Source organism: Rhagoletis pomonella, unplaced genomic scaffold (genome assembly GCF_013731165.1).
Source record: "Rhagoletis pomonella isolate Grant_MI unplaced genomic scaffold, Rhpom_1.0 Rhpom_scaffold_00013, whole genome shotgun sequence".
NCBI classification, from domain to species: Eukaryota; Metazoa; Arthropoda; class Insecta; order Diptera; family Tephritidae; genus Rhagoletis; species Rhagoletis pomonella.
In genome coordinates this window covers 11530431-11544343 of record NW_023458567.1, presented here as the reverse complement: position 1 = coordinate 11544343, position 13913 = coordinate 11530431, and the positions used below count along the sequence as shown (strand labels likewise).

General features: G+C 30.8%; 1 protein-coding gene across 1 annotated transcript in view; it reads right to left on the bottom strand.

Moving 5' to 3' along the window:
• The window catches only part of LOC118748797 (1-phosphatidylinositol 4,5-bisphosphate phosphodiesterase), a gene marked incomplete at its 5' end in the record, with an annotated part of 178199 nt that overhangs the window by 38895 nt on the left and 125391 nt on the right, over nt 1-13913 (bottom strand). Inside the window, 2 exon segments of the mRNA XM_036483476.1 lie at nt 9269-9328; nt 10324-10924. Of these exon segments, the coding sequence (XP_036339369.1) occupies nt 9269-9328; nt 10324-10503 (240 nt within the window).

The following is a 13913-nucleotide window of genomic DNA, read 5'->3' as shown; positions in this document are numbered from 1 at the left end:
AAGAAAGACGTCTCAGAAGGCTTACAGCCAGATATATTCTTGGTGAAGGTTGCCACCTGATTGAAAATTTTAATTTAATTGTATTGATAAGATTAATTGAATATTGCAATAGTGGTACCAAACTAAAGAGATTTAGGAAAGTTGACTACCAAAAATATATTTGAGGGGGGTTGCCACCTGTTTGAAAACTTGTATTCAATTAAATTGATAAAAAAAATGAAGCACGCCCGGTATTCGCTAGTTTTTAATAAAATTGATATACAAAATTAATAGAAAACAAAAAAATGTAAATGTATAGTAACTAAAAATATTATGCATTTAAAATTGTACGAAAATTTGGTTGAAATATATCGAAATTTTTCAAAGTAACATTCAAATTACCCCTCTACCGCATACCAAGCCAACTATGGTGTCACTTCTTCGGAAATTTTTTTCCTCTTTACGAGTGTTATAAAAATTAGTAAAATTTATCAAATGCATTGAGAAGTTAACTACGAATATCAGAAAGTATTTGGTTTGCCTATGGTTACATGACATTTGAATATAACCTCACTTTTGTCTGAGTGGTCGAAATGCGACTATTCTTATGCGCGGAACTCAACTGCAAAAAAGGAGAACTAATGAAAAATGCAAGTTGTTCTTGTAAAAAAAAAAAAATAAAATAAAAATATCTCTATTTGTTTTCAAAATTTAGGAAAATACAAATAAAAAATATTGTACGATTAAACAATTAATCTTCACAAAATTGTAAAAAGCGATAAACGTATGTTGGATGTATGTTCATATGTCTACCTATACTTAAGGGGACAAATAATCGATTATAGCATTGCTATGTTCATCACTAACATACTTTTGGCACAGTTCTCTGTTGGCAGCGAGATTGTTGAATATTTGCAAAACTGAAGAAATATGGAAAAGTATAAAGGTATAAATTCTCGAATTTTATAATTAACAGTTACTATTCAATACATATTTCAAGAAGGTTGATATGCCTGCACCCCAAGGGAGTACAATCGAGATAGACAATACAAGCTCAAGCTGTTCCACGGAAGAGCAGCCTCCTACCTTATTTTTTGTAACATGCAAATAACCTTTAATTTGTTATTGGATGTAAGAAATATGTATCTATTTTGCTGTTTTTTGTGAAAAAACTAATAAAACATTTGAATAATTTTTAGGTAGCTTTTTTTTAGCTTAAAAAATTTGTTATTTAGCTGTTTTTTGCTCATTTTTTGTCCATTTAGCTGGATTGCTGAAAAAATTCTGGCAACACTGGTTAGAACTATGTATATATGAATTTTAACAAAAAAAATTTAAATCTTCCATTATGGCATTATCGGTTTCGGTTGTATTATGTGCACGTGCTGCAGATTTGAGATTTTTTTTTAACTTTTATTCTTTTTATTTTAATTTTCATAAATTTTTCTAATTATTCGTGCGTCATTAAAGTTGAACCTACTTCTTTTCCCTGTAATAATATTATACATACATACATATTTCTTACCTAGATATATATGTATGTATATTTTTATAATTATTTCTTTTTTGTTTTTTTTTTTTTGCATTTGCATTTTCTATTTTTTAATTCGATGTTACCTTGTACCATTTTTCTCCTATTATTTTATAGTATTTCGATGCTTTAATGCTCAACAGCTTACAAAAGGCACTTTTTGTCCACCTTCCCTACCCCATAACGCCATTCGTGGTTACAATTTCCCCTCAACGCAGTACACATACATACATACATATATCTCTTTTATTTTGCCGCTTTTCCAATTGGTGTCAAAGCGAATTGTAGCACACACTTCAGGCTGTTCTTAATGTGGCGGAAAATGCCTCACATTGTTTTTGTAGCATGTAAGCGCGCCTCATTATGTGCGTGTAATTGTAATGGAAATGTCACATGCATAGTATACTACAAGTTTCCGCTGTCGGGAAACGCACTAGTGCCGAAGTGGTTCTGTACTAGAGAATTCAGAACCATGACTAGTGCGCGTTGTTTATCTTTTCCATGCTAGCAACTGGCGAATTTAACATCGCGATGTCCTACGAAGTGTTAATTGCACCCCTTTGGCTTGCTGTTATTAGTTGGATGGCAAAAGGTCCCAAGATGTTAAAATGTTAACACAAATTTTTGGTTTTGTACATATTACCAAACTATGAAAAAGCATCCGCGAATTGCAGAATGAAAACGTATTTGAAGGAAAAAGCAGCGAAGCATATATCTATGTAAAGCAAACAAGCCCTCCGCTGTATTCCTTTTCCTATAGTTCCGAACCAGTTCTGAATTCGTCACCTTAGATATAGATTTCTAATGAAATAAGTGAATTAAAATCGTTTTTTAAAAGGTTTAATATTTCGTTGATTTTGAACTGGTGGGGATCTGGTTACTATCGGACTGGTTCGTTTTTGGCGATAAAGTTCTAGTACGGAACTAGAAATTTGATTCATTAGGTCGCGGTTTCCCTGCAGGGTCTATAAAACTCACACAGACAGATAAATATGTACGTATGTATGCGCGCTGAAGGACTTTACATTCATTTTCACGCTTGCCAATGTTGACTTTATTCCGCAACTTTTATCTCTTTGTTTTCTCGTTTTTTTCTGTTGCTTTTTTGCTGTTTTTCACTATTTTCATGCTTCGTTTTTTACGCTGCTATCCGTTTGCCACGCTACCTTTGTGCGCGCACTATAAAGTCTCTTTGGCTTACACTATGTTGTAGTGGGTTCGTTCCCTAATGATTAATGCACAAATATTTTCACGCTCATTACGTTTGCATGGAATATGTGTGTACTCCACCGCCACACAAAATAAATATTGTGCCACCGTGCGAGTGTGGTGTTCTTTAGCATCCTTCAGTTAAATGCAGCAGCATATGCTCAGCACGCGAAATACATACATACATAGCTGCAATTCAGACGCGACTCATTTGCATTTCTCTACGATGAGCATTGTGAGAGGTATGCCAGCTATCTGCTTGCCTACAGCTGAGCTGTGGCGCCCCCTTAACCAAATATATACCCCTACTTCCTTGCTCATCAATAATCCAGCATCACTTCTAGCACCCCTCACCTGCTCTCGTTCACTTTTAACTCAGCGCATTATGCGTGTAACACGCCAAGCATTCATTCAAAATCAACATGGAACTCTGAAAAGTACATAAAGGTAGCCAAGTCGAATAATGCCAACAGTCAGTCAGTAAGTCAGTCAGTCACGGCGTATGCCAGTCGTTTCTCCTGTATTTCAGTCGTTGCCCAATTTACTATTCGCTTTCTCATTCGTACGCTTCCTCTCTTCCAACCTCCTCAGCTATTACTTCACCTGCTCTACTGTCAGTCAATTTTTTATGCTGTCAGTTCATCTTGCGCCCTTCATCATTCATCAATTCGTCAATTGGTGTGCCAATAAAAATAGTATTCACACACATACGCGCAAATACATCTACATACATTATTTACACAAGCTCAACTCTTTGTTTTTACATTTACCCATTACAACTCAACTTCTTCTTCATTCTCCTCTTTCACTTCTATCTCACTCTACACCAATTCCTTTATCAGCATTCTTCAGCACAGCCTTTTGCAAGTCAAATGATATGAAATGCAATTTTAATGCGTTATTTGCTCGCTTTGAATTTTACTGCATCAAAATTATATTAAAATGTTAACTAGGCCACACTGTCGGTAGTCGTACACTCTCGCTTGGGGTTTTGTTCTTTTTACTTAAATAGAACGATTTAGTTTTATTATGCAAAGGTGGGCTACTAAATGAAAGCAAAATATGAAAGTAGAATGAAAAAAAATAAATAAATAGAAATAATCAGAATATTGCACAGCGAAAATATTAAAAATTCTGAAAAATTTAAGCGTGAGCTTTATCTTGACCAACTAAAAGAAGAGAAAATTATTCGAAAATTATATTGCTATAATTGAATTTTGTGAACGGCACTTACATCTTCAAGACAAACGGTTAGGTAAATGGAGAGCAGCATTAAAACAACTTAGATAAAAAAAAATTAGCTTACATACAAATACACAAATATACAAAAAATATAAATTTTTTAATATGAAACAATTTCAGTGAAATTACAAAAAAATAAATTAAAAAATTTATAATTTTGTATATAAAGATAATAAAATTTTTGAATATTTTTTTTTTAAGGAAAAGTTGTTGACCAGCATTAATTCAACCAATTTCGGAGGTATTGTTTATCAATTCTTATTACTTTGTTTTTTAGATTAAAAAAAAAATAAATAAATAAATTCGCCAGTTGAGCCAAATAAAAAAGTAAAGAAAAAATTTGGCGAAAACAACATTTTTTTTAATATGAAAATTTTCAGTAAAATTAAAAAAATATATTAAAAAAATTTATATTCTGTATGTACCTAAAGATAAAATTTTTGAATAAAAAAATTTTATTTTTTTAAGGAAAAGTTGCTTACTAGTTTATCAATTCTTACTACTTTGTTTTTAGATAAAAAAATAAAAAAAAATAAATAAATTCGCCAGTGGAGCCAAATAAGAAAATAAAGAAAACCTTTCTAGAAAACTACCTTTGTTGTGGACATATTTTGTTGTAAGAGCAATAATCGAAAAAAAAATAAAAATAGTTCTAAGTACACCGCTGCCAGCATTAATAAATTTTAGTTGGAATCTGCTAATTTTGTAGGTCTACTCAAAATTGAAGCTCATTTTCAGGCGCATGGTAGGCTTAGCGATTATATTCCAAAAACATTGAAAACGTATGAAATGGTTTTTTATTCGATTGAAGTTAATTTGTGCAGAGAAAAGTTCGTTCGCCACACTAAAATCTCTTTAGTAGGTCACCCGATTTAAGTTGACTCTACTTTGATCCACCCTCCTGCGGGAGATGGCGCAAGCCAAGGACGCCAGCACAAGCCAACAAGAAGTTGGGTGACATCTAGAATGTGTCATCAAAGGCATTCTTTACTTGTCTCCTGACGGAAATAGCTTCCGTGAAGATGCTGCGGCCTGCGTTCAAGGCTTACACACCGAAGACTGGTGGATGTTCCGAACAAGCGAACTTATGGTGAAGAGTCTGTTTCGAAATTACCCCATCATTTTAATAATTCTGTCTATACAGTTTTCACCATTTTTTTTTGCTCAGCATTGATCAATTTTCCGTTCGAATGGAACCTCATTAACTGCATTATCAATCACTCATCATTAATGCCAACTTTTGGCACATTTCAACAATTTATTATTACATTAACACTTCATTGATCGTATTTTGTTTACATTTCAATTGTTGGTTTTTGCGCACATTCAAAATTTAATTCACAAATTGATACAGTGAATACATTTACAATTAAATAAACAAAAGTTCAGTGGAATTTCCATAGAAATTATGTACAAATTGGTTCAATTGCAATTTCAGTGTATCGAAGAAGAATTTTCAAAAATAACTACTCATACAAACTGAACTTAATATGTATATAGTATACTTATATGCGTGGAAAATACAACTTTTGAAATTTTGCTTGAAATATTATTTTTAAGCATGCTAGTGGCTTGCGTGGTTTTTCTGAAGAATTTAATGAATGGCTAGCAATTTGAATGACCACCACCACACTGAACTCTTCTTAGTTTAGAGATAGAATTGGATTTAATCAATAGTATAAAAGTGGTTATTTATACAAAATGTTTACAAATATTTTGCAAATCAAAAGCAAGGGTGCATTGCAAAATTAACAGTGAAAAAATTTTAACTTGAAAATTAACTGTATGCTTTTTATTTAAATTCCTTAATTCAAGGCTATTCATTTTTATTTTCGAAACGGCTTTATTAAAGATTTCTAATTTCCCTTGATAGCCTCATTTCAAAGAAAACCTCGGGTTTCTTTTTAATTCTTGTTTTAAAGTTTCTACCCTTAATAAAAACAAAAATTGTTCAAAGCTAAATATTTTTTTTTTTTGTAAATCTTCCGACTCGACTACTATGCAAAGTTATTTAAATTTGAATCAAATGTATGATATTCTTTATTATTTTTCATATTGTTAATTTAACTATCGATGAAACTGGGGAAACTAAAAATAGAAGAATTGCATAAAAATATGAAATTTAAATTCTCAATTCAAAAACTTAACGAAATCGTCTGCTAAACTTTTCGTTACACTCCATTTATAAATACTTTTAATTTAAAATTTAAATTTTGATTAAAAAATTCAATTATTTTTTAATTTAAGCCATTTTTAAAACTACACTTTTCTAACTTAAACCAGATTTTTTTAAATAGCTTCTTAAATTTTAACACAAACTTTCGCCAAAAAATATAAATTAACTAAAATTCGTAAATTTAAGTTTATTTTGCAAATTGAAATAAAAATTTTTTAAATTTAAATTTTGTATTCCTTTATAATTTAGCTTACAGGCAGAAACTCGAACATAAAACATATCTTTCTTAAATGGGAATAAAAAATTAAATTTTATTTAATACATGATTTCTAAGCCTTTACATTTAATAGTTTTTTAACTCTTGCTCTTTTTTAATACAAGTTCGCCTAGTTTTCCAAAAAAATCCACCTCAGTATTGGATATTTTCTTTTCGAAGTAGTCCTGAAAAAAACTGCAAAACGAGTAAAAATAATCCAATTTGAAATGGCAAAAATTTTGTTTTTAAAATTTTGTATTCCTTTTTAATTTGCTTTTTTGGTTCTCCAATCTTCAAAAAAAATTATCAGTCCAATTTTGTGTTTCCCCTTTACCAGATTTTTGATGGCAAAAAGTGTTGCCCCTTTGTAAAATCCTTTAAATAATATCGTTTTTCAATTTTGTTTTGGATTTTCCAAAAAAAGGTGTTTCTAAATTTTGGTCTAGACATTATTTTCTATTCCAGAATAGAGATTAACAATTTTTTTCTTGCGATTTTTAAAATCCCTAAAATGGTATTTTATCCATTTCATGTTATGTCAGTTATGAGTTTTAAATTTTTTGTAATAATATGACATTTTTCTATAATATTCCATACAAAAATTTAAAATTTTCGATTCGTACGAAAACAAGAATACACTCAATAGCATTTTTTCAATATTTGTTTGATTTTTTTAAACAAAAATTTCTATTCAAAAATTAGTTTTAAACTTTTAAACTTTGTCTTCTAAAACAAAAAAAAAAAGAACGTTAATTTTACTTTTCTATTTTTTGCTTTTTTTGTGTTTAATGCTTTCTGGAATACCGAGTTTTTATTATTATTATGTCTGTTTTTCAATTTACCCCAAACAAAATTTTTAATATCTTAAAAATCCACTGATGCCAACCCTTTACCCTATTTGACACTTCAACACCTTAAAGTTGCTGGGCCAAAAATGTCTGTTCTTGCAACAACTACGAAAGGAAACATACCACAATTGCAGCAGCAACCACACCAACAAAGTGCTCGTATAACAATCACAAAAATGAATTATGATTGTGGTCGTTTGACACTGGCAGCAGCAATGAATGCACATACACGTGCACACGCATACTTACAAATTCGCTTACAAGTAGATAGCTTTAATGCCATGAAATGCCACAGTTGACCACACTACATGTGACACAGTGCGTATATGTTGCCTACGGAACGGGCTAGGCGCAGAGACTTATGTAGTACATTCATGGTCCCATACTACGACGATTCACACGTTACGTATACGCAGTGGAGTAAGAGACACACTTCATTGGCAGCTGAGTATTGTATGTATGTACATATGTACATATGTATGCTTGTATGAGTGGCTGTAAAGTATGTGAAAATTTTGTTGCGATTTCGGGTAGCGGAAAGGCAAAGTCTGAATGCTGACAATGATACACAGTTCAGGTGTAGTGGTATCAGGGTTGCCACTGACGAAAAAAAATACTTACCATTCACTTGAAAAAAATCTGCCAAATCTGGAAAATATCTATCAATAACTCTTTTTTGGTTATTTGAATAAAAACTATATTTTTGTTCTATTTTTTAGTTCTTTCAATAAAAATTAAAAAAAAATTGTATTAAAGAAATTTTTATGTAACTAATGTCATGGTATTTGAGATCATATTAACGGCAGTGATGAAACTAAACAATGAAACTTCATTTGAAAAAACTTCAACTGGAGTTGTTATAGACAAATACAATTACTCAAAAACTGATTGGTAATTTTTAGTTTTTTTTTTTTTTTTTTAATATTCACAATGTTTTTAAAGTTAAGATTTTTTTCATTTTTTTTTATAAGGATATTGTTTGCGCTTTAACCTAAACCATAAAATAAATTTAGAAAAATTCCCACAACTTTTCGTCTAAATTTCGAGCTTTTCACTCTGAGTTTTTAGAACAATTTTGGGTATGCAGTTTTATAGTCTTGGCATATTAGTATAACCTACAATATGCAGCTAAAAATTCCTGTCGCCGGTCTTTTGTGATATATTTTTTTTTTAATTTAACAATACCCATTTATAAAAACTGGCGTTGAAATTTATAAAATAAAGATAGCTTCGAAAAATAAAGCGGGAGCGAAAAGTTCTATTTGTTTTTCAAAGACAATCGGCCTTATCATGAGTTTCATTTTCCCCGAATCGGTTCACTTTTCACTTTTGGTTTCCATATACAATTTATTATGGACGGATGACTCATTTTTGGGTAAATTTTTTCAGGTGAAACTCAGGCAGAATACTTTAACAAAAATCTACAAAAAAATAACAAAAATTTAGCTTTTTACCAACCCAAATTTTTTCTACCAATTTTGGTGATAATTTACCAAAGTGGCAACCCTGAGTGGCATAGGAATAGACATAGGACGTAGCGTTGAGAGGCAGAGCGTATGGACGAACTACATAGTATAGCAGAAATTAGCGTTGTATAAGGTGAAAAGAAGATGAATTCGCTTAGTGAAAGGTGTGCACGTTGAAACTCTGTGGCTGTTGTGGCTTTTGCGGTTGCAGTGCGTCAATTGTGGCATTGCTCGTATGACTGTTGGTTGCAGTTGCATAAAGGTGGAGGAAGTGATGCTGTGTGCGTGCGCACACAGGAGGGCCTGAGGTTGTACTAAATGCCAGCTGAGGTAGCAAATAGCCAAGCAACAGAGGTAGCAAAATACTTGCTAAGATAGGAATTTATGAGGTTCAGAAATTGAATTGAGATGGATGCTGTCAAATTAATTTAGGTATTTTAATATATTATCGAAAATAATTTATTTGGTTTATTATATAAAGAATTTTATGTTTTGTGAGCCAATAATAATAATTTTTTTATATTTTTTTTCATGTTTATTTATGATGAAAATTTTACTCACCTTCGGAACACCGCCCGCTCTTATATCGCTTACTTGACACAACTCGATGACGTCTCCTTCCTGAACAGGTGCGTATAATTTTTATAAAGAATTGAAAAGTGAAAAAATGGAAAATTAGTGAACAACATAAATACTATGTATGTACCTATTAGGGATGCGCGATTCATAGATTAAATATTTTTTTAATTAATCACAATCCTGAATAATAAAAAATGTGATCAGATCAGATTATGATTAATCAGTTCCTGAGTAGTTGCTGTTTACTTATAAAAAATGAGTTGACATTTTTTTCAATTTCCTACGAGTTTGCTGACAAAGCCAATGAGCATTTTTTATACTATAGTACAATATTTTTCTTATAGACGAAAATAAATATAATGCCAAATAAGCCCCTTACTACGTTGCTCCTCGAAATGGAAAAATACCAATTTACATGTGCGTATAATTATTTTATTCTTTTTTTTTAAATAAAACTAAATATGGCAGCAATTATTCAGGTTTCTGACTAATAAAATTATTTAGATTTTAATCAATCGCAATGTAATTAATCAGAAAATCAGTCACTTCGATTAATCGAAATATATTATTATTTGGTTACTTAATTAATCAGTTTTCGATTAATTAATTAATCGCACATCCCTAGTACATATGCTATATAAATTCGATATTGCATGCGTTTTCAACAAAAATTATTGTGCTCATAAAAAATAGTAATTCGTAACTTTTTTATCTTCTTTTCCCTTTAGTAGTTTTAGCTGTTTTGGTTTCTTGTTAAAATATTTTATTTTAATATTTTCCAAAATTTCAAAATTTTAAATTTAAAAAAATGTAAATTTTATTGTTCGGATTTTGAAAGAAAATTTCACCTCCAATTTGGTGTTAATGTTCCTTTTTGTTTTGCAAATATTTTGCAAAATTTTTCGTATAACTATTTTTTTACTATTACCAAAGGCTGCTCTAAATTTAGCTCATTTGGCTCTTTGGTTTTAAAAATACTGATTTTTTTTCTCCAAATATTAAAATTTAGGTAAAATATTCTACATAAAACTACTCACCCTTCCATCGCTCTTCCAATACAAAAAGAATCCATATTCATCAACTTTGAACAAAGCATCCTTTTCAAAGTCATTTTCCTTGGTTTCCTTTTCATTCTCAAACCAGCGATCGAAAACGCAACCGGTGGTTAGTTCCTCCGGCACGGGAATAATCCAATCAAATTCGTACTTCTTTGTCATTTTGAATGGCTGCCGTTTTAGCGCTCAACCAGCAAGAACTAAAATTGCTTCTATTTATTTACAAATAAAGTACACTGCGCACTTATTTATAATATTTTTCTAAACGAAAAGCTAGTGAGCGTGCGAGTTAGCGTATTTGTAGCTGTCTCACTGGCACAGCCTTTATTTGGCAAGCAGTGAAACAGGAAACTAGTTCCTGCTCTCGGCTGTTGTGACTAGATGAGCATTTTGTGTGTAGGTAGTAACTGTTGACCTCTGAGATTTTGATTTTGTTTCCCTCACTTGCCACTGAGTAGTTTGCATTTACATGTTTGTACTGTAAGAATTTTCGCACCAAAACTTTATATTGGTGGTTTTTTTCTCTTGAGCCTGCTATCGCTTGTGGTTGGGGTATGGAATGACTGAGATCCTTCGTAAAAATCTGCAAGTACATAGATGAATAAAATTGTATATTTAGTAGAAATGCCATGCATATTTTTGATCGTTTGCTTTTGAAGTTTGGTTAAATATTTGCAGGGTTTTTAAAGTTAATTTTTTTTTGTTGAAAATACGGCTCATTTAAATCAAACTTTAAATTTTTATACAGAGCTTAGAAAAATTCAACAAATATTCAACTTTTTAATTTATGTAGTCTGATGAAGTGCTAGTTTTAAGCGGCTAAAAATTGCGTTGATTTGTAATGTTTTTGAAAAAAAAATTGCAAAAGCTGTCACAAAAAAAAAAGATTAAAAATTTACATCATTTTTTAGCCGGTTGAGACTTACACTTCGTGAGACTAAAACTGTATGGGCTATAAAACTGCGTACCCAAAAGTTTTCTAAAAAGACAGATTAAAAAGCTAATATTTGGGGTATAAAAATGCATACCTAGATCGAAAAATTCATATTTAAAGATTGAAAAATTGTAGAATTTTTCTAAGATCTGTATAGAAATTTAAATTTTGATTTATATGGTTCTTATAAAAAAATTTTAACTTAAAAAACCTTGCAAATATTTAACAAAAACCAACATGTACTCAGTTTAAATTAAAAACTTTTTTTTTAATTTTTAGAAAGTTTTTATTTAGAAATATTTTGGATTGTGGTTCTTCTTTTTTTTAATCGGCCCTGTAAACGCCTAAACGATTCTGTCTAACTTCAATAAAGCACATGGTTGTCATTTATAAATTAATTAATTTCATTTAAAAATTTTGATATACATAGTTGCAACTAAAAAATATTTTAATTATGATTATTTAAAAATTATTTGTGATTGCATAGCTCAAAAAATTTTTACCTGGTAGCCACCTAAATTTAAGTCTAAAAGAAAATTTTTAAAAAAGCTTTTTAACAGTGTTGCCAGCCATTTATTAAATTAAGATTCGTTAAATTTGTGAAAAATTTAAAATTTTCAAACCCGTGTATAAACAAAATAAAAATACATTTTAGAATATTGCGTATGAGATTTTTTTTGTTTTTAGAAAAGGATTTCGGGGTTTTAGCTTCGTTTCAGATTTATTCGGTACTTTTTTAAAATCTCTAAGTTTCAGCGGTTTTTTTTTCAAGAAATCTTGAGTTTTCGCATCTCTTTCTGAAATTTTTTGATATATTTTTTAATATTTTTCGGATTTGGTCAGGGTTCGGAACTTGCAGTTTCAGCGGATAAGAAACTATTGGAGTTCTTTGGGCACTTTACCAAATTTTTCGGACATTCCGAATTGGTTTGGCGTTATTCGGGATTTTTCGGGGCGTTTTGAAAACTTTCAGGTTCAAAGGTACATTTAAATCTTAACTTTTATGAACTTTCGTTCCCTTTTCGGAATTACTTAAGGCGCTTTTCGTGGTTTTTCAGATTTATTCGGGAATTTTTTGAAAAACACTAAGTTTACGACATTCCGAACTTTCGGATGCTTTCAAAATTTTTCGGCGGTTTTCTTAGTTTCTTAGAGATTTTTTTGGGGTTACTCAAAATTTTTCGGAACTTGCAGGTTCAGCTGATTAAGAAACTTTTTACATTATTTTGGCGTTATTCGGGGCTTTTTGCAGTTTTTCATGTTCAAATGTATAACTAAATCTTAACTTTTATGAAATTTAGTTTTTTTTTTTTGGTTTTTTCGGAATTTATTAAAGATTTTTTTTGGCGTTATTCGAGATTTTCCGGTTTTTTCTTGATTTTTTAGGATCTTCCAGGCTCATCGCATTAAGGAACTTTGGGGATGTTCGGGATTTTACCAAATTTGACTTGTTTTGGCGTTATTTAGGATTTTTTTCCGAACTTTTTGAAAATTTTTAAGCTCAAAGGTACAATTAAATCTTAATTTTTATGAATACCTAAAAATAAAAAATATGGCTTAGTTTATGTCTAAAAACAACAGTCCAATTTTATCTTTTATTTCTTGCTTAAAAAATGAAATAAATCTCAGTTAAAATAAGACTCACTTAAAGTTTATAATTTGTATAAGCTTGCTGAGAATTGCTGAAAAGTATGTAAAGCGAACGAAAGAATCATAAATAGCACGAGTACTGCTCTTTTGAATATACATATTTTTTTGCGTACGTAATATGAGCCAAAAGCTTCAAATTTAAAATTTATAAAAGAATGCTCAGGAAGGAGGGTAATTTCATTTTCATAATTCATGAACTGAGCTTTTTGAAAGAGATTAACTCATACTTTCTTACAACATACATACACAATACATACACACATTCGCTGCAACTCTAATAAAACAACAAATTCGATTAGATTGCCCTTCGCTCCGTTACTGAATGAGGCATTCTCTTTTGCCTTTGTTATTGTGCAATAACTGTTGGATACGATTTTTTGGCGAAAATCTTTTTATACTTCAGCTTCGTCTAAGAAAATTATATCTGCTTGATCTATACATCTCCTGCTTCCCTTTTGAGCCTACTTTTAGGTGTCTGGGCTCGTTATTGGCTCTATCTCTATTAGATTGATAGCTTAAGATACTTATACATACTTGAGTGGTTAGGCGCTTTGTAGATACATATATATGTATATGTATGTAGCTGCAGGCGCCTAGAAATATGCTTTGTACAGCGCCTTCATGCTGTGTTTTAGGAATGCCTGCTTTTACGTTTTGTGTTGCCTTGTTTGGTATTCAAGTATATGGGTCATTAACTTTTAGACGCACTGTCGTATCGATAAAAGGAAATATTTAATTTTTCGGCGGCGTAGGTAGAGGTGGGCGTACGAATGACTGGGGAGATTTATGCTTTTGCTTAACATGATTGGGTTGAGGTGGGCTCTGACATAAATCAGTATTGACGTTACAGTGAAATTTAAGAGAAATCAAGTGCGCGAAAGTTATTTGGTTGATTTTGATTAATGAATTAATTTATTGCCTACTTTTTGGGGTAAATTTTTTTAAATTCACATAAAATTCGGCTTAAAGTATACAAAATACAAAGAAT